General features: G+C 45.1%; 1 protein-coding gene across 2 annotated transcripts in view; it reads left to right on the forward strand.

Annotated features, from left to right (window-relative positions):
- The first annotated feature begins 1,387 nt into the window (after window positions 1-1,387).
- Window positions 1,388-20,136, forward strand: part of LOC125689889 (sine oculis binding protein homolog) — a 109,414-nt gene continuing 90,665 nt past the window's right edge. For both annotated transcript variants that reach the window (XM_048937624.1, XM_048937625.1), the window contains exons 1-3: window positions 1,388-1,545; window positions 10,620-10,758; window positions 12,538-12,723. In XM_048937624.1, coding sequence (XP_048793581.1) covers window positions 1,450-1,545; window positions 10,620-10,758; window positions 12,538-12,723 — 421 coding nt within the window. In that variant the 5' untranslated portion in view covers window positions 1,388-1,449. The remainder of the gene's footprint in view (window positions 1,546-10,619; window positions 10,759-12,537; window positions 12,724-20,136) is intronic.

Below are 20,136 nucleotides of genomic sequence, written 5' to 3' on the forward strand. Positions count from 1 at the left end.
GGTTCTCTGAGGTTGACTCTCAGAGGTTTCAAACCTGCAGTTCTGCTACATGACAGTGCTTATAAGCAACTTCCCCTTACGCTGCCTATCCTGTCCCTGCCGTGGGGGAGATGCTGAGATCCTGGAGCACCTCCTGCATTTGATGAGAGGTCGGCCGCACCGACTCATTTGTAACAGAATCTTGTGAATAGAAAAGATAGATGTAGTTGCTGGTGGTGGTGCGGTGCAGCAGGAGGAAGCACTGTACTTTTGGTGCTTCCCTGTGAAGCTGCGAGTTAGGTTCCAAAAGGTTCAGAACTCGTTGCGTTTTAAAAATAAACAAGAAGAAAAGACTAATCTTGCACATGAAGGGACCTGGTTTTTCCAGCTTCGGATTCTCTCGGGCTGCCAGGGGAGAGACAGCGCCTTGCCTGGCCGCGGCCGTGACCCCGCTGCTCTGGAGCCCGCTGGGATTCCTCAGTGGGCTGAGGGCTGCTGCTTCCTCGCCCGTGATGCTCTCTGCTCTCGCAGCTCAGGCCACACAAAATCCCGCTTTCTTCCCATTCCCGGTGCCACGGGGGGGCTGTGCTCCGTATCCCTCCCCCCTGTGCCCCGGCAAGCGAGGCTCGCTCGCTTCAGCCCTGAAGCGATCAAAAGAGTTTTGCTGAGTGCTGCGCTCAGAAAACCACCAGCTATTTTGCAAAGTGTAAACGAGACGTTCTTGCACGCAACACCAACTTATTTCTGTTAGACTCAGCAGGGATTTCATCCCCACGTGGAACCCACTCTACCCATCTTCCAGCCGCTCTTCCTCGAAATCGCACCGTTTCACGCCGCAGCGCGACCCGCCCGTACGATCGCAACGCCGACCGCGGGCACCCCGGCAAGGCAGGGAGCGCCTCCCTCGAGGGGGGGATCCACTCGCGCCCGCTGGTTCGCGGCTCCCCCATCCCACCTCCGAGCAGGGGCGGGGGTCCGCCCGCGCTCCGCCCCACGCTGGGCGCGTCGCCCCCCCGGCTGCATGGCGGGCAGCGGCGGCCGATTCGGTGGCGGCAAGCCCCGCCCGCCGCCGGGCCGAGGCCGGCCTCCCGTCCCCGCCGCCGCCCCCTCCGCGGCAGCCCGCCAGCAGCGCCACAGCAGGCGCGGGGCCGGCTCTCTCCGCGCTGCCTCCGCACGCCCGCGCCGCCGCCGCCGCCCGCCCCGCCGCGCCGCTCCCATGCGGGCCGGCGGCGAGGCAGAAGATGGCTGACTCGCCGGGGGACCCGCGCCCCTGCCCGCCCGCGCCCCCCGCCCGCCCGCCGCCGCCGCCGCTGCCGCCGCGCTCCCCCCGGGCCCTCCGCGGCGCCGCCTGGCAGCGCTGAGAGCCGCCGCCGCTCCCCGATCCCCCCCCCCCAACCCCCCCCGCGCCCCTCCCGGCCCCCCCAGAGCACCAGCAGCCATTTCATCTCCGGCTCCAAGTAGGCGCAAAAAATGGCAGAAATGGAGAAAGAAGGGAGACCTCCCGAAAATAAAAGGAGCAGGAAGCCGGCGCACCCGGTGAAGCGGGAGATCAACGAGGAGATGAAGGTAGGTGCTGTGATGGGAAGGGAGCGGGGTCCCCCCCGCCCCCCCGCCGCCGTCGTGCATGGAAATGGAATAAGAAAGGATCTTCTGTCATTTTTTTTTTTTTTGTAGGATGCACTGAATGTGTCTCAACTCCGCCTCCTGGGCTGAAAACAGAGACGAATTCACAGGCTGCAAATCCTGTTCATTGACCAGCTCTGATTTATTTATTTCTTAAAAAAACTCTCCCCTGTTGGGCTCTTCAGCTCCCGGGGTGGCAGAGATGAGCGTTTCCTCCCCCACTCCAGGCCCCCCCCCCCTTTTTTTTTTTTCAATAGCCAACTCCTCTGGTTGCGGGGGAAGCCCTAAAGTTAGAAAAGAAAGGACCCTCTTTTCATCCCCCTATTTCTCTCCATTCCAGTAGCCTGCTGCAACTGTGTAATTAAATTGTCAAAGTGAAATGCGGCGCTCCGAGCCGCGCATCCTCCGTGAGCTGAGCCCCGGGCTCCTTCCTCCCCGCTCTGCTCCCGGCCGAGGTGCGCCGAAAGGTGCCCGCCCGGAGCCGCTTATGGGAGCCCTTACGGGCGGCCCCGTCCAGCTGTGCTCGGAAGGTGACTGCTCCAGATGTTGGGGTGGCTGCGATTGCACACAAATTGGCATTTCTTTCGTAGGTCCGTAGGTCACTGCTCCGGGCTTGACCAGTCCTAGGTTTTTGCGCCTGTTTTCCACGCTTGTGCCACCTCTGTTTGTTTTATGTCTCTGATTCCCTAAAGTTGGGAGCAGCATAGTAGGAGACTCCAGCCAAACTTGTTGTTGTTTAAGGCACGTATGAAGTGATGAAAGCGGCGTGCCCTGCTTATGGGATAAAACCTCTGTTATTTCCTTTGAATATGTCATTTATTAAAAGACTGATTGTAGGTGTGGGGCTGCCTGGAAAATGTCACATGTTTGCATAGTATATGTACTATATAGGCAAGTGTATAAATATGCATGGTGTCTAATGAAAATACCTCTGCTTTCTGGAAGGCTGATCTCCCCATGCAAAATGAAGCAGGGTGCATGATCCTCTCCCCTCTGCCCAGCACTGATTTCAGAGAGGCAGGCTCACAGAGCTGCACGCACATCAGCTGCAAACAGGGACGGGAGCAGCAGCATCCGTGCCACAAACAAAATAACGCGTCACCTCTTTGGGAACAAACCAGTTTCAGCTCCCGAGGAGCGTTGTTCCTCTTTGCGAGATGTATGGCACGTCCTATTTTCGGAGAGCGCTCTGTGAGAGTCCTCGCTCATTGTGCTCCTTGCGCAGTCCGGAGGGCTGTGGGGATGCGTGGTGCAGGGCACTGGCCCTCAGAATGTTGCTTAATGCCATCTATACGGATTGCAGCTTTTAAGTTTCATAGGTTCTAGAATTACAAATTAGCTAATTTTAATCAAAACATGTGAAATGTTATCCTGGCTGGATATAAAGGCTGACTGTGCTGGATCCTCTGGGTTTGTTTTGTTTACTTTGGCTGCAGGCGCACTCGGTGGTTTGGGAGATAGTTGTTCTTCTGCAGTATAACAGATGTTTGTCTGAAAGGGTGAGGAAGAAACAAAAACAACATTGTGTGAAGGAGAAAAATTACACAATTTTAAGCTAATGCTTTGGTATTAAGCACTGGCATTAGCTTTCATGTAGGGAGTTTCTCTTTTTTAATCATTGATAGCTGCTTAGGGCTGCAGATCTCGGGATTTCAGCTGGCTCGGTAATTAAAGGCAGATAGAAACAGTGCTTTGAACCGATAGGATTTGTAGTGGGGAGGGAGCTGGCTGGTGGCAGAACCTCTCAAACACCGCAGGCCACCTTACAGAGCGGGCTGTGCTGCCATGCCATTGTGCTGAGCTGGGCAACCACGTCTTCAGCAGGACAGTTGGCTGCTATGATCCAAAGGGGAGAGAGAGAAGGGGGGAAAAAATATTAGCTTGAATTTTTAACTCGTTGAGGAAGTTGAAATCCCGTGAAGATCGTTTGTGCCTTCTGTGCACTGAGGAGTCAAGATGTTGAGTTGTTCTCCATAAACCCGAGGAGTACAATAATGTAACAAATTGGTTGCATTGTGCAAAATGTGTGCGGCGAAATGACAGAGGGAACACAATGTGCCCTTGTGTACGGCCGTATCTGTAATGTTCAAACGGCCTGGCTGTTTCCCTTCATCTGAACTGCTTTCATCTGGACCAGTGTAAAATAAGCTCTGGTAAGTAATCACGGCAGAGCAGAAAGAAAGGAATGTATACAGCAATAGACAGCCTAAGCTGTAAAAACTGTAACCTGAGTATCAGCAGCAGATCAGATATCAAGGCTTGAAGGTAGGGGAAATGAAAGAGATGAAGGGGAGGAAAAGATGAGAGAGGGAATGGAAAAGTCAGCCTGAAAAGTGAAGGAGAAGTAGGAGGGCCCCCTCAGGGAAATTTGGCTCAGGGATTAGGGAATTTTATCATGGTGTACAGTGACCTACTCAGGTTTCAGCCCACGTTGGATCAGATTGCCTCCCTTTGCTAGCAGAAAGAAAAAGGGCTGGTGTGGATGTGTCTTTTTTTTTTTTTTTTTTTTTTCCTTTGGGTAATAAAAAGGCCATTGGTACAAGTGTCTATTTTAAGTACTGCAAATGCAAGGCACTATGAATGAGCCATAAAACTCCTTCAAGATTTGTTGTTTGATATGGTCAGATATTTACTCCAGCCAAATGACAAAACCCAGCACTCGCCTGGTGTGCTCCAGCACTGTGCCACTGCTCGGTCTGAGTGTGGCTGGCTATTCACTGCTGCCTTGTGCCTGAGATTGAGTTACGCTTTTGTTATCGCTAACCCCCTGTACACCATGGTTATAACAAATTTTAATTTGATACAGTGTTGTGTGCTAAGAGTACATGACTCTGCACAGTTTTCTGATATTATGTTTCAATGCAAAATATCTTCAGGGGAACTGGTTTTGTTTCTTTGTGACCTTCAGTCACAGCCTTCCTTTCTGCTGGTGTTCCTTATTTTGTACCTCTTCCTTCTTAGCATTATAATCTCCATCTCTCAGCCCGAGGTAGCATTGTTCATCTCGTGCTCTGAAAGAAGGGCAGACAGCTGCTCTGAAATTCAGTGGTGTCATTCCTCATACGCTGGTGAATAGCAGGACACCCAATGGTTCTAAAGCCAGCAGAATCAGGGAACCTGGCACTATTTCAAATCTAAAATAGTGTTTTTTTTTTTTTTTTTTGTTTTTTTTTTTTTTTTGGTGTCTGTGTGTATAGTTTAATCGATGGAAGCATTTGTGGAGGCTCAGTGGTAGCAGCTTCACATTCATCTCCTCCCAGTTTATTCCTCTTTTTCCCCCTGCTGTCAGGCAGTAATGCTGCTCAAGAGCAGCATTCAGGTACCTCCAAATCCTGTGAGATGTGCTGGAATTGATATGAGGAGTTGCAGCAAGTAAGTTGTACTGGAAGTTCTCCTGAACAAAAAAGTCAGTGTCTCCACATGTTCGGAGTCTCTGTCAGTTGTAAAGCTAGCAGCTAATTTGTGCCGTAATTTCGCAGAGCTGCTCCGTGCGCCCAAGGAGTTTACCATCTATAAATATTCTCAATAACGAATTTGGATCTAAAATTGGGCTCCGTTCCTGATGCCTAGAGCTTAAGGCAGCCCCATCTGTTATAGCTTAATAGTAAACTCATCAGAAGATATTTCAGTTTAGTGTTTTAATATTCCCCATTTGGCATTTAAAAGTACTACTGTCAGAACCAGGAAAGCGGTGGAAGAGGCAGAGCTGTGCTGTGCTTGCAGTGAGCCAGAGACCTGAAACGTTAAAGAGATTTCAAGGAAACTCCTCCCTTCTCCCCTGAAAAGCAAAAAGTGTGGAAGTGGAAAAGCAGACAGACTCTATCCGTTGTGCTGTTTTGGGATAGTGAGGCGAGGTTTTTCCGCAGAGCCTGCGTGAAAGTGGGGTGACGGCTGAGGGAAGATGTGTTCCTGATGTGCCCTCTGTCTGTGTGTTGTGGGGAGGGCTCACTGTGATGCTGAGGCCCATATCTCAAAGCCAGCCCTACGTGTGGTGGGACACAGGAACTGAAGCGCCCTGAGAACTGCCTTGTGTGAAGCTCTGACCGTGATGTTTAACATGGCGACAATGTAAATAAATGAGGAAAGCGAGGGCTAGCAAGAAAAAATGACACCAAGTTTATATCGTGAATACAGACACGTTATTATTTCCTCCATGCAGCAAAAGTGAAAAGTGAATTTGTGGGGCTCTACACCTGGCGGGCCGTGCGTGCGGGGAAATGGAAGGGAGCCACCGTGCTTCCTCCAAGATCTGAAATAAACATTCAGCAGTAAAACCTAGAAGAAAATGAGTCTGACAGACTCGTTCTCCTGTGCGCTTCCTGCCTCCGCTCTTGCCAGGCTGGCTGTGCGGGGCCAGGCCGTGCCCCCTGTGGGTAGGGCTTGTGGAGGAGGAGAGCCGGAGCTGTGAGGTGAGAAGAGAAGCACAGGTTAGCTTCAGAGGGTTCTAATTAGTGAAAATTTGGGAAAACGATGCATTGCAACGCAAAAAGTCAAGCCATAGGTGTACTGTTATGATGAAATGAATGCTGAAGCGGAAATGAATGTGATTATATTTTTACTGCCTCACATATAAGTCAGCCCCATGAATGAGAGAAACTGCAGGCAGGGCAAATTATTACACTTTTCTTTGTTTTTCCTATGAATAGGAAGCAAATTGAAGTCAAAATGCCAACAAGGATAGCAGCTAGCCTGGAGCTTCTGGAGGAGAGGGCATTTATGCCTAGTACAAGAATAGAGCAATCATACTCACACGTTGCCATGCAGGAGTGAGGAGTGGTTTGGGGCCTAACAGGGGGCAGAAAGAGAGATCAGTGAGAAAGGGGACCTTCTGGCAAGGTGCGGTGAGGTTTGGTGCTGTCATTTCACTGGGAAGCCTTGAGTCTGGATTCCAGGTTTCAGCTGAGCAGTGGGGTTACTGTAAAGGGATTTGGAGATGATGGTCAAGCTTTTTGCCAGTGTGCTGGTCCTTCGTGGTGCCTCAGCCCTGTGGCAGGGCTGCAGAGTTCAGCTGGCAGCCTCCATCTTGCAAACCCTGTGTATCCTTTTGGTGACTGTGTCTGAAAGCAAGCACGGGCGAGGTTTGTGCCTTTGCTGTCCTGGTGCACAGAAGCTTGGAACTGCAACTCCATGTGTGTGCTCCATCCTACCATCCACACTTGTCCTCACTTTGCATTCCACTTGGATTTTGACAGGTCCATCATCTCTCAGTTCAGCCGGTTCCCCTCTAGTGTGTTCCATCACTTCTTCTTTCCCTCTCCTACGCCAATGTCAGGTCCCTCATTCTTGCTTTTCTCAAGGAAGCACCATGTTTACAATCATCACCCTTCCTTTCACTAAGCCTTTAAAGCTTCATCTTTCATTAAGCTTCTGTTCTGCAGGTACAAGTTGTGTATTAATTGTCTTGCTTCCTTTCTTCTATTTCATCAACAAATCACAGAATCACAGAATCACAGAATCACCCGGGTTGGAAGGGACCCCAAGGATCATGTAGTTCCAACCCCCCTGCCTAGCAGGGCCACCAAACATCCACATTCAGATCAGGTTGCCCAGGACCCCGTCCAACCTGGCCTTAAACACGTCCAAGGACGGGGCATCCACAACCTCCCTGGGCAGCCCGTTCCAGGGCCTAACCACTCTCCTAGTAAAGAACTTCCCCCTAACATCCAACCTAAATCTTCCCTCCTTCAACTTAAAACCATTTCCCCTAGTCCTGCTGTTGTCAGCCCTTTTGAAGAGTTTACTCCCCTCCTGGGTGTAGGTTCCCTTCAGGTATTGATAGGCTGCAATGAGGTCACCCCGCAGCCTTCTCTTCTCCAGGCTGAACAAGCCCAACTCCCTCAGCCTGTCCTCATAGGGGAGGTGCTCCAGCCCCTAAACAAATGTAGCTTTTTTTCCTCCTGCATTCACACAGAGAAAAATTTTCTCATTTCATTATTTGTATTTTGATTATTGCCACCACACTAGTCTTTGCACATTCCTTACTGTTATTGTATATTGAATGCACTTGGTCTGAGCCTACTGTTGAAATGGAAAGAGAGAGTGCGTGGCAATGGTGACATGATAGTGGTCAGCTTCAGGATGATAGCTTCAGTGAGCACGTGCATGACTGTTATCTGGACAGACAAGATATTACATACCCCACAGATGGCTATTTTAATCAGTGGTCTGAGGGAAGGTGGTTTTGTAGGACTGTGGATGCTCATCTATGCATGGCAGTTAGTGTGGAAAAACCATTTCTCAGCTCTGACCGTCAGTTTGTCAAGGATAGGTGCTTTCTCTTAGTTTTCTATGTGCAGAGTGCTCTGTAACGAAGCCCTGGCTGCTAGCAACTTAGAGAACAACGTTAAGGATAATAACTGTCACTGCAATAGGCAAGGCAAACTATGAAGGACAATGGCTCAACAGTGCAGTCGGTTTTTCATTTTTATTTTTTAATTCAAACATCCTTGTTGAGGAATCGCTGTGTTAAAAAGATACCTTTGTTGCCACTGATATGTGACCTACTATTCTGGCTGAAGTTAATTGCAAAGACCCTGGTAACTCATTTATTTATTTTCTTAAGGAGTCAAGTCTCTGTTATGACTCATTTCAAAATCAAGTACATCTTTTTGTTGTTGTGACTGTTCATTTTTGTGCATGGCTCATCATGAGCAGTAAAATGAGGCTTGAAAGGTACTCAAGCTTTGTGCCATTGCAGACCCAACAATCATTTTGAGTAGATTCTGAGAAGGGAGAGTACTCTGTTGCAGAAGAGTATAAATACACATTGCCTTGCTTACATATTCCTTGACAAGTAATTAAAAATTACTCATCTCCTGAGTTGATCAACAGTGCAAATAAAACACAAAGCATCCACAGGAGGTAAATTCAGAGCTACTCGGTTAATTGGATTGTGTGGCATTTTAGTCAGGCAGCCTTTTGTCGCTTGGCCTCCACCTTGCTGCATTCATCTCTGGGGCTGTGTCTAAGTAACTGAAATATGGCAAAGCAAGGGAAGGTGCTGGAGTTTTCTTTTGGCACTCTGTGGATTCTGTCAGAATGTTCCCATTACATCTCCAGGATGTTTCCATGTTGGAGTCTCATGGGCTGGAGAAGGGGGAGTTGTATTTGCATTTTCAACAACAAGAGAAGAGCTTTCTAAAAAGTCAAAAATCCCCAAAACTTTGGAAAAAAATTCACAAACACTTTTGTTATTGTTTAAAATGCTCACAAAATGGCATTGATCATGTGAGAATTTAAATATATGTTTTAGAAATACAGGTAGGTATTAAGCACATTACGCTGTGGAGTGTTCTTTGTTGCGAACTGTAGATTGACTTAGTTGAGGCATAATGGACTGTCATAGGCATAATGCTGGATCTAGGCATAGACATGGAGCAATGGCACATTTTCTGGCCATTTGGGGCTGCACGGGAGAGCCAGAGACTCGAGACTTCCAGCAGGAGGTCAAGTGAAAGGGGAAAAAGCAGGGAAACTGATGCTCCACAGATCTGCTGTGAGCTTTTGACTTAGTTTTCCTTTTTCTGGAGTGTGTGTTTGTAGCACAAGCGCCACAAGGGATACTCCTGTAAGGGTACAAATGACCTGAGCGTGTTGTGTACGGTCTCTCTCCAGCTCTCCCCGAATGGCAGGAACACCTCTGTGATCTGCTGTAATGGATGAGCCAGCAGCAGTACGGCTCGGCTGTTCTGGGGCAGGGTGCCTGCTGCAGCTTGGGATTCGGAAGCAATTAGGCTCTGATTAATTTTATTTATTTATTTAAATGACTCGAGAATTGCTGTGTTCCATCATTAGCCTCGCTCCCACTCAAAAACTGAGCTACTGCAGTCGCTAGAGGAAATCTTGCAACCCATATGCCATTTATTTTGAATGGGTGTCGTGTTCTGCTTTCTTTCTTTACTGGTAGCCAGTCACAGGAAGATTGCTTATCAGGATCGTTATTTTAGATGTCAAGATGTTATGGTGAAATCAAGTTGGAATGCCTTATAGAAGTGATAAAATAAAAGTAAAAATGAAGAGTCCAAACTGAAAAGCTTTGTTTGTGGCTGTTTCTTTTCATTTTACGTTTGTCATCTTACTTTAAGCTGACCTCTGCAGTGACAGCGATTCATTAGCTGTTCTCCTCCAGAAGTTTCCTAACATATAAGCCATGGCTCTGTGGCACTGTCCGGTCTCACAAAGCTTCGTTGCCTGGCTGCAGGGCTCTTGACTTATTCCACTAAATCTCCTGGCCCAGTAATGAGCCTTTCCTACAGAAACGTTGTTGACACATGACCTGCAGGATGTAGAGACTGAGAACTGTAGTAGGGACTGAGAATTACGACAACCATGTTTCATATTTTGCATTTCCATACTAACGTAAAATACAATCACACTGCTGCTTGGAAATTGTTTTAATAATAAGTATGTCAAAGCAGAGAAAAGGCTTTCTTAAAAAAAATCAGGGAGTTTTTACAGTAGAATACAGTAAAAGAGTTTTTAAGTGCTTTGGCTGAGCAGAGGTTTGTAACTGAAGAAAAATGTCTTCACTGTGATTTGATTTCATTTGGTGCACGTGCACCTCAAGGAACTGTAATTGTGTCAGTGACCTACTCCAGTTGAAAGGGCTGTAGTGCACTAAGATTGATTAACTGCTGCCTGAAAAAATCGTAGTTTTCTGTTACTTTCTTGCTGCAGTCTTACATGTTTTATGGGAACACAGACAAATTTTTGTGACGAATGTATGGTAAAATATTTCTGACGTCGAATGCCGGAGCAAAAATCATAAATAACTCTCCCTTTCATTTTCTTTAAATTACGGATGTGTGAGTCTTTGTCATAATTACATGTGCCAGTCTGAGATTTAAACGCATTACACTTTATGCAGTTGACTTACGAAATGCGCATTAGTCTTTGAGGAGGTGGGACAAACCTGACACTTCCTCATGTAGCACAGATACCGTTCGATTTATGCAGTCCTCCCTTCATTCCAGATGGTTATTGATTACATAAATAAGTAGGTAATTTTTCTCTTCCAGAACTTCGCAGAAAACACTATGAATGAGCTCCTTGGCTGGTATGGTTATGATAAGGTTGAACTGAAAGATGGAGAAGATATTGAATTCAGGAACTACTCTGCAGATGGGGAAAGCCGCCAGCACATTTCTGTTCTCAAAGGTAATAAGACTTAATGTTTCTGTATTCATGCAAAGAAGGATTAATATCTTGACCTGTCTGAATTGGCGTGGGTTGGGAAGTGTGTTCTGCTGCTTGCTTTGTGGTTGATTTATTAAAATTTCTGAGACTGTCTCCTAGAAAGAGGAAGCCGATAGGGTATGGGAAAAATCACTTAACTAAGTTGCTGTTAGTAGGCACTTGGTAATTTCACAAATAATACCTTTTGTTAGTCAGGTAAAAGTCATGTGCCAATAAGCTGCTCACCACTGGATAAAGAGAGTGTCTTCTTAGTGGTTTGGATTTAAGGAAGCCCTTTTGCTTTCAAAACAAAGGCTTTGGCCCAAGGCTCTTTAAAATGCCCGTAGGCGTTGAGCAGGGATATTCAGAATGCATGCAAGAATCATCATCAACACTCGTAACAGGCTCCTTAGCCGTGTTTGTAATAGGCTGTGTTCTGCAAGTGCTTAGAAGTTCTCAGTTTGGGACACTGCTGGATCTTGACACAACGCAACACGAAATTACTCAGCGTGCAAATTATGGGACTCGACTTTCTGTTGAGCAGTTCAGCTGCTGCCTTCTGATGCCTCAGCCCCAGCCGGTGCGTAGGGAGTTGTGGTCAGAGGGAAAAGGAGAGCAGGATGTTGCTGGATCTTGGTTTTCCCAATAGGATTTTCTCACAGATGGGGTAAAGAGAAGAAATGGCAGAAGCTGTTATGCTTTTGGAGCTCCAGTTGTCACTGTGTTAGTGGCTGGCAGTGTATGGGCTTGCGTTCTGGTGACAAGTAGCAGTGAGTGCAGCAATTAGTGCTGAGACTAGAGAGACCAACTCTGAAGGCAAAAACAAAGGTGGAAATTAGAGGAATGGCAAACCAGTCTAACTATGTTAAAAGTGAAAATTCACATCTTGTTAGTTGTACAGTTACACTGGTGATCAATATTTCTATTTCATTGAAAATACACTGTTGTTAAGACACCCTTGAAGAAACTTGTTCCTACAGAGAGGATTCATTTGTTTATGCTTTAATCAATAGATCTTTTATTGAATTATTTGTGGCTTCAGTCTATGCCTAATGAAATCTGTGACATACTTTTCTTTATAGGCATATGATACAAATCATATGTTTTATGTACCAAACAAAGATGTCGAATAGCTGTGCCAGGTAGAGATTTTCGATGTATGCAGTCTGTTAGAGAAGAAAAAAAGCATGTTTCTTTCTCTGAGGGATGGGACAAGAGACAGTGATAAGAATTAAGTCCTACCCCATAGATACCTGAGGCCCATTAGAGGAATTCCTACAAATACGAATCCAAAGGTGCTTTGGGATTAAAGAATTAGAACCATAACTGTCATCATTTTATGCACACTTTATGTTAAATTCAATATTCCTTTCTTTAAAACCTTTCCACTGCTGCTACTCATCATATTATAGAGAGAGAAATAGGAATTCTTTCTTTTTTCAATCTATGCTGCTTGCTTTGGAGAAGTGACAACATGCTAAGTGCTGAGTTAGATATGACAAAATAATTTCACCTCTTAAAAAAAATACATAGTTGTATTTAATGCTTGATTTTTAAAGATTTAAAAAAGGATTGTTTCAGAGAAATACTGGAAAGTATCCCTTTGCTTAAGGGGACAGTATCAGTTGGTTTTTTTTTAATTTTTCTTTTGTGTGATCTTCTTGTACTAGGGTAATTTAGTGAACAGGTTGGTGAATGTATGTAGGGGCATCTAAGAAATATATTTGTCATACTGTACAATGTGTTTTTTGTGTTTTACAGAAAATTCTTTGCCAAAACCAAAATTACCTGAGGACAGTGTTATTTCACCATACAATATAAACACAAGCTACCCAGGGCTTGCCACGGGAAATGGACTTTCAGACTCACCAGCAGGGTCAAAGGATCACGGGAATGTACCTATTATTGTCCCATTAATTCCGCCACCTTTCATAAAGCCACCAGCAGGTAAATCCTCCTGAACATTTAAAAACATTGGTTGTCATTGACACGGGTCCTGAGATTGCTAGGTTATGGCTTATTTGTAAGAGTGCTCTAGTAACCAGTTGCTGTGAACTTCAAGAAGGACTGGGGGACGATGTGCTTTGATAGTATTCTTGAAAAACAATTGCAACTGCAGTGCCAACAGACAGTCTCTCCTGCTGCTTGTGACAGCCTGCATGCCGGATTGTAGTTCCTCAGCACTTGAGCAACATCTGCTTAAAAAAAAAAATATTGTTTTGATGACTAATGCCTTTAAGTAAATTAATGAAAGATGATTAAATAAAAAATAGGCTTCAGAGGGAAACAGTGAAAGAGACAAAGTCATCAAATCAGTACCGTGTCTTTCTTTATATCAGGTTAGCAAGCTTATCCTGGGAAAACTGTCTCTTGGTTCCCACTGAAGTCCCTGACCATCGTCTCTTGAGGGTTTATTATGATCTTAACTCTGCCCAGGAGACTGCACCAAAATGTTTTACATTTTCATTAGACTTTTATCGGGAGTGATTTCATAACACGCCATTCCTCAGAGTTTGTGTGAGAGATGATTTATTCTCCTCAGCATGCTGCTTACCATAATCCGTGAAAGTAACTTGTAGAGCTCCACTAGGGTGATTAATTGCCACGTTATTGTCTGCCGCTGTACACGGCACAGTAATTGCTGAAGTTAGGTAGCAGTGGGCTCCATCCTTCTTCTGGAGATATTCCTGGGTGTCTGAGTACTCAGGGGTGGGCAAGGTGACCTGCAGCACCCACTAGAGATGCTGGTATGCAGGAAGCAGCTTTGTGGCAGTGTCCCACTGGCTGTGAGGACGTTTCTCTAGAGGCAAAGCTGTGCACAGGGCTTGGTGCCACACACTAGCTGGTTGGTAATGGTAAAATATTGGTGGGTCCAACAAAGGCTTGCCTGCTGATAGCGACATGACAGATACACCGGCCCCTCCCAGGTTGTTTTGATACCATTGAGTTTTTTTCTCTAAAGAAGTATACTAATATGCTCTGAGTAATTTTCAGATGTTACCCAATATGCACTCTCTGCCAAAGACTTTTCATCTATTTTATACGATATTTGCTAATTACTAAAGCTATTTGGGCCCATTCCTGCAGCCTTTACACTGCTAAAGATCTCGGGCCATATGGGCTGGATCCTCAGCTGTTGCTGATTTGGCCCAAAAGCTTTAATCAAGGGCTTGTATCATCCCAAACTATTTTCTCCCTCCAATCTGAGTCATGAATGAATCCAGAATGTTGAATTCGTGGTATGTGGATGCAAGGCTATAACATGCATTGTGCAAACTGCCACAGATACTGGATTTTTGTGACATCAAACAGGCAGGAGGAGATGGAACAATAAAGTAGAAAAACAAATTACTGCAACAGCAGTTAAGTGGGCATGGGAACCTTACCCAAATCAACTGCCTTGCGTTCTTTGCCCATCCACGTACCACGTGTGATCCTGTGTTCAGATGTACCAGTAAAGGTAGAACACGTACAGAGCTTTTCATAAGTATTTTCCATCTTTAGGTTTTTACTTCTTTAGTTCATAAAGAAAATAATTGTTTTGCTCACATAAAGGATGTGAATGCATAATTTCTGCCTCCTCTGATTTTATCCCATGATTGGTAATGAGTGCTAGATTACCACAACTTCTGAGTAAATGAACATATTTATCTCACCTTTGTTTTAGAGAGCAGAGTTTGGAAGGTTTGGAGGGGGAGGAGAACCACAGCCTTTGTGAGTTTTACAGTAAGCACCAGTAGTAATTGTGGTGTTTTATCTTAGGGCGTAGGAGCCCTAGTCATGAGCACCCCAAAGAGCCTGCGGTACAGTGTCAGGCAAGAAGCAACGGGTGAATACAAGCAGAAAAGGGAGTACAAAGGAACTAGGAGAGCCTGTGTGCAAGGCAGTAGTGTTGGCACCACACTTTGACACCATTTTTTGGGCACTACATCAAAGCAGAGAACTTCAGAGTGATGCAAAGCCAGGCAAGAATAACTGTGGGGATGTTTTCCCCCCTTTTCTAGCATATGGGACAAACTAGGGAGCAGCACAAAGGTGCTTATTTGAATCGTGTCGGCAAATGAAAAGGAATGTTGTCAGTGATTGCTAAAGCTGAAAGTCAGCATTTTCAGTGTGGCTGGGAATGTCTGTGAGTGACCTGCTGAAAGAACAGGCACAGCTTATATTGGTGGAGTTAATAAAGAAAGAAAGGGAACAGAAGGGAGCAGGCAGAAAAATTCTGAGAGAAGACTTCAAGGTTAAAATACTGGGCAGAGAAAGGGATCTTTGCAGTATGTTTTGCATGGATAGGCTTAGTGCAGTGGTACATGACGGAGCAGAGAGAAAAATAGGTAGTGGTACACTGCAGTGGCTGAGACATGAGATGCTGGGAATTGGGATGAGCTCAATCTTTGTGGATGAATGGGGAAAGTTTTGGATATTGTTCAGGGAAAAAAGTTAACGAGATTAAAATCTAGCTCAAAAGAGCGTGCCCACAGATGAAAATGATATCTAAATTGTGAACCTGAAGGACAGGAAAGATGGTGGTGCAATTCACCGCTACTAAGTAAATAATACGGAGTGAACACTCAGGGAAAAATTATTAAGACTTTAATTCTTGCCATATTGATTTTGAACTGAAGGGTCAGTGCCCATAAAGAAGTGCCAGAGAGACAGGCAAAAGCAGTCATTTGGACAGCAGAGCAATGATCTGGAGAGGATAAGCAGATCCACATCCACAATGAGTTATTAGTTGAATAATTTTTGAAGATAAGATTCTAAGAGGTAAGAGGGAGAAGAGAAAGAGCAAAGCACTGGAGATGCTCACAGGAGCCTGAAGGGAGAAAGAAGAAACGTACTTTGTGAGGTGCACTGATGTAGCAATTGCAAAGGTAGAAAAATCATTGGGGGAAGATGTATCTTTCCAAAGAGACGGATATGATTCTTAGTATCAGCAACAGCTACCAGCTGAGGAAGGAGTTCTTGTCCTGATCTACATCTGGGAAGCAGTCAGCAAATATTTCAGCAGATTAGATCTTCCTTGAGCCTGCTGGAAACCATTGAGTAGTATCCTATCTACACTCCTGCTTTAAATGAACAAATAGATAATAAAATTACCTTTTTTCCCTCCTATTTATTTTATAGAGTTTTTTTTTTTTTTTTTCTTTTGAAAACCAGATGATTTCAAGCAGCACGACTACAATACATCTCCAGATAATGTTGCACTTTCTGTTTCAGGCAAATGACGTGTTAGGTAACTTTTGCTTACACAATCCTAGGAAACACTGCAGTGTCGCCTGACCAAATATAAACAGCTATAAATATAAAGGTGCTGTCTCTTTGCAGTACCCCAAGATTATACCCAAATAAGCTGAGTTGAATGCACGGGCCCTGTGTGATGCATGAAACATCTACAGGCTAAGGTTGCGGCCTGTCTGTGGAGATTATAGATTCCTCTTTGACAGAGATGCTGACACCACCAGGCAGGTAGGCTATGCTCTGGCAGAAGTCAGATTAAAACAGGCTTAGTCAGTCAACATCAGCCATCTGACTTGCATTTGGAGGTAGATACGGAACCAGTGCAGCCTCCAGAATGTTGATTTAATGAGTAGTCTTCTGGTGGCTGATCACTGATCCTCCTTGCTGCCTCCGCTAGTTGCAGCAGGTCCTGTGTAATCTTCAAGGGTTGGTCACAAGCACAGTCCATTGCAGCAAACTGATATTTCTTCTTGGTGTTGGAAGAATCTTGCTTTCTGCAATGCAGCCTAAAGAAGGTATTGTTTTTGTTAGACAGAAATGGCAAGGAAAAGACATGCAGTAGCCAGGAATGATCTGGAAATAAAAATACCTCCACAGTTGTGCAGGATATATGATCATACTAATCAGTACCAATCATCCTAACTCGTGTTCTACAGTCCTCAGTGCCAGGGAGGAAATCTGTGAGGGTGCTGGGTGACTGCCTTTTTGATCAACAAGTGTGGCTGTCTGGTTTAGATGCAGGACAGCTAAGATCTACTCTTCTTGATTTTAGAAGAATGCAAAAAAAGAATGCAAGAAGCTCTTTAAATGCAGTAAGAAGCGTGCTTCCTCCTTCCTGGCATCTGCTGTGATGTCTCCGTTTCCTGGTCCTTGGTTTATTTTTCCTTGAGAGCCTTGTGGCAATGCTTTGGTAGGGGAGGACAACTGCTGTTTGGCCTGGCTTTCGAGAAAAGGCATCAAGCAGAAGTGTTCCCTCCCCCTCGTAGGTGCAATGTACAAATTACATCTGTTATCCACAGCGCTGCAAATGAGCACCAGCTCCCCACTGTGCAGCACTGCCAGGGAGTCACTGCCAGAAGTACTTCCAGTACTGCATCCCTTATAATACAGGCAAGGAAATGGCACGTTCAAAGACTAAAATGAATAATGAGGTGCTTTATAGAAAGGAATGAGTGATTTTTTTATGTTATAGCTTAACATAATGTTAGAATCAAGGTTTACAATCCTTTGTACACATAGGTGCACACGAATAACTTGGTGCATCAGCCGTACAACACGCGGGATTCAGCAGAGTCCCTGCCTGAAGAACACTCTGGAGCTGCATGCTGTAAACTCTATCAATATTTAAATTATATTGGAGGGATCTGAAAGCATAAAGGATTTTTAAATGGTAGTTAGCAGGGCAGTAAAGCTGAATCCCATGATTATCTGTCTGAATTCACTGAGGAATTGGTTCTACGACTGCATTACCAAGAAGTCTTATTCCAGGCAGAACCCAGTGGCAGTTTCCCTTAAATAAAGACCATATTACCAGACCTAATTAAGCCTATATATTGAGGAGACTTTCATTTTACTGCACTCTTGATCCTTTTTCAGTATTTTCCAAATCTTATTCCAGTTTACAATTTCTGTAACTGCAGGCTTAGCTCTCTAATAAAGACGACCACAACCCAACAGTTGCAGTCACTACTCTTTGAACACTTTCTTTTGTTTTTGGTTTGAAACATCATCAAATTTATACTGATTGTAGAGTTATAGTGCCTGTGTTTTAAGATGTCAGTATTTGCTCATATGCCTGCCCTATATATAGCCCATTGTGGATGCCTTTTTCTCTCTGCGGAGGACAAAGCTTTTCCTTTGTGCTGTAAGGAAAATCACAAAGTATACTTGTACTTTATGCACATACTTTAGTAAGCATATTTTAAAAATGCACAGGGAATTCTACATTCATAAGCTGAAATATGTGCTTTTTTCTTTGCATGTTTCAAACCTGCCTTAGAGCTGATTTTTATTTGGTTCTGTGTTCAATTCTTACTGAACTGTGCATGAAAATATGCCTCAACACAGACGTAGAAAACATAGGCAAGTCGTGGTTCCCCCAAAGGATTTTTTTGAAAGAGATGGGACACGTGACTTTTTCAGTAGCATAGCAAACTTTAAAAGACTCTTCTTTCTTTTCTAGACCTCCTGAGATATTTCTGTGGCTATGGCTGCAAAAAGCGTTCTGTTGTAAGCCCTATTTTTTTAATCTCCCTCTCACAATTACTTTTTCCAAAGAACTTTTTATACCTTGAGTTTGTCACAAACCCTACCTAGTTAGAGGATCAGCGCTGAAGTACTGTAACAAAGGGTTCTGTGGAACTGTTGCATGAGTTGCATTTGTTCATTTTTCAAATTGAAGTTTAATCAGATAAAGCATCTCAGATATAAAGAAAATGATGGGAGCAGTGCTTCTGACTCTCTTGGGAACATCTGCCTCACGAAGTGCTTTGGGTTAACAAAATCTGAACACTGTGTTACTTGGTCTCCATCAGTGAATAGTAAGAGTTTCAGGAGAGCCAATTGATAACTGCAAGCTAATTCATTATGAAATCCTGGCCTATCGCTGTGGAAACCACGAACACTTTTTGTTGATGCTACAGACGTCGAGATCTAATTTCTTTGAAAAGGGAGTTTTTCATTTGAAACTAGTAATGAAAAGAGCTATAAAATTTGAAGATGTCTGCTGATGGATTGAACATAGTGCCCAGCATGGGGCTAAGGGCCATTCTAGTGGATTCTTTAAGCTTCCCTGCAGAAAATCATAAAATCATAGAATGGCTTGGGTTTGAAAGGACCTTAAATATCGTCTGCTTCCAAAGCCCCGGCCACAGTGAGAGTTGCCAACAACTAAATAAGGCATTAGATCAGGCTGCCCAGGGACTGATCTTGAACACCTCCAGGGATGGGATGTCCACAGCTTCTCTGGGCAGCCTGTGCCAGTGCCTCACTGCCCTCTAAGTGAAAAATTTCATCCTAACATCTCATCTCAATCTCCTGTCTTTTATTTTAAAGCTGTTCTCCCTTGTCCTGTCATTGTCAGACTGTGTAAAAAATGCTTCCCTCCTGTTTGTGGGCTCCATTTAAATACTGGAAGGCCGTCTCTGTACAGCCTTCTTTTCTCCAGGCTGAACAAGACCAGCTCCCTCAACCTGACTTCATAGGAGAGGTGCTCCAGCCCTCTGATCATCTTCATGATCCTCCTCTGGACCTGCTTCAACTGCTCTACATCTTATGCTGGGGGCCCCAGGCCTGGATACAATACTTTAGATGAGACCTCACCAGGGCAGAGCAGAGGGGGACAATTCCCTCCTTCTCTGTGTTGGCCACCTACCCAGACAGCAAGAGTGCACTGCTGGCTCATGTCTAGTTTTTCATCCGCAAGAACCCCCAAGTCCTTCTCTGCTGGGTTGCTCTCAAGTTCTCCCACTGTGTATACATATCTGGGATTGCCCAAATTCAAGTGCAACACCTTGCACTTAGCCTTTTTTTGAACCTCATTAGGTTCATTTGGGCCCGCTTTTCAAGCTTGTCCAGGTCCCTTTGGATGGCATCACTTCCTTCTACTGTGTCAGCTCTACCATTCAGCTTTATGTTGTCTACAATCTTGCTGTATTTGCACTCTATTCAACTATCTAGGCTGTTGATAAAGATGTTACAGGGCGCAGGGCCTGTAAGGCAACTGTTAGGTCACGGTGATTGAGCACCTGGTGAAGGGGTGTGTGTGGCCCAGGGAGTGCAGGAAAATTGCTTGCATCTGTACTCCCTACATGACCACAAGGGGTAGACCCAGAGTGGAGCCACCTTGGACTCATGTAAGGGCCAGCCTGGACCTATGCTGTTTCTTGTGAAGGAGTGCTGCACAGCCAGAGACTCCCTTCAGTTGGTTGAATTTAATTCTTCTTTCTGTATGTGACTGTTGCAAATACTTTACCTGATATCACCGAGAATCTGTCAGAAGCAATTTTGCTTCTTCATAAGCAGAGCAGGTCCTAAGACTGATCTCTGGGAGATACCATTCAAGGCTGGTCTCCAACTGGATGTAGAACTACTGAACACAACCCTCTGGCTGTGACCATCCAA

Source organism: Lagopus muta, chromosome 2, assembly GCF_023343835.1.
Source record: "Lagopus muta isolate bLagMut1 chromosome 2, bLagMut1 primary, whole genome shotgun sequence".
Classification (NCBI taxonomy): Eukaryota; Metazoa; Chordata; class Aves; order Galliformes; family Phasianidae; genus Lagopus; species Lagopus muta.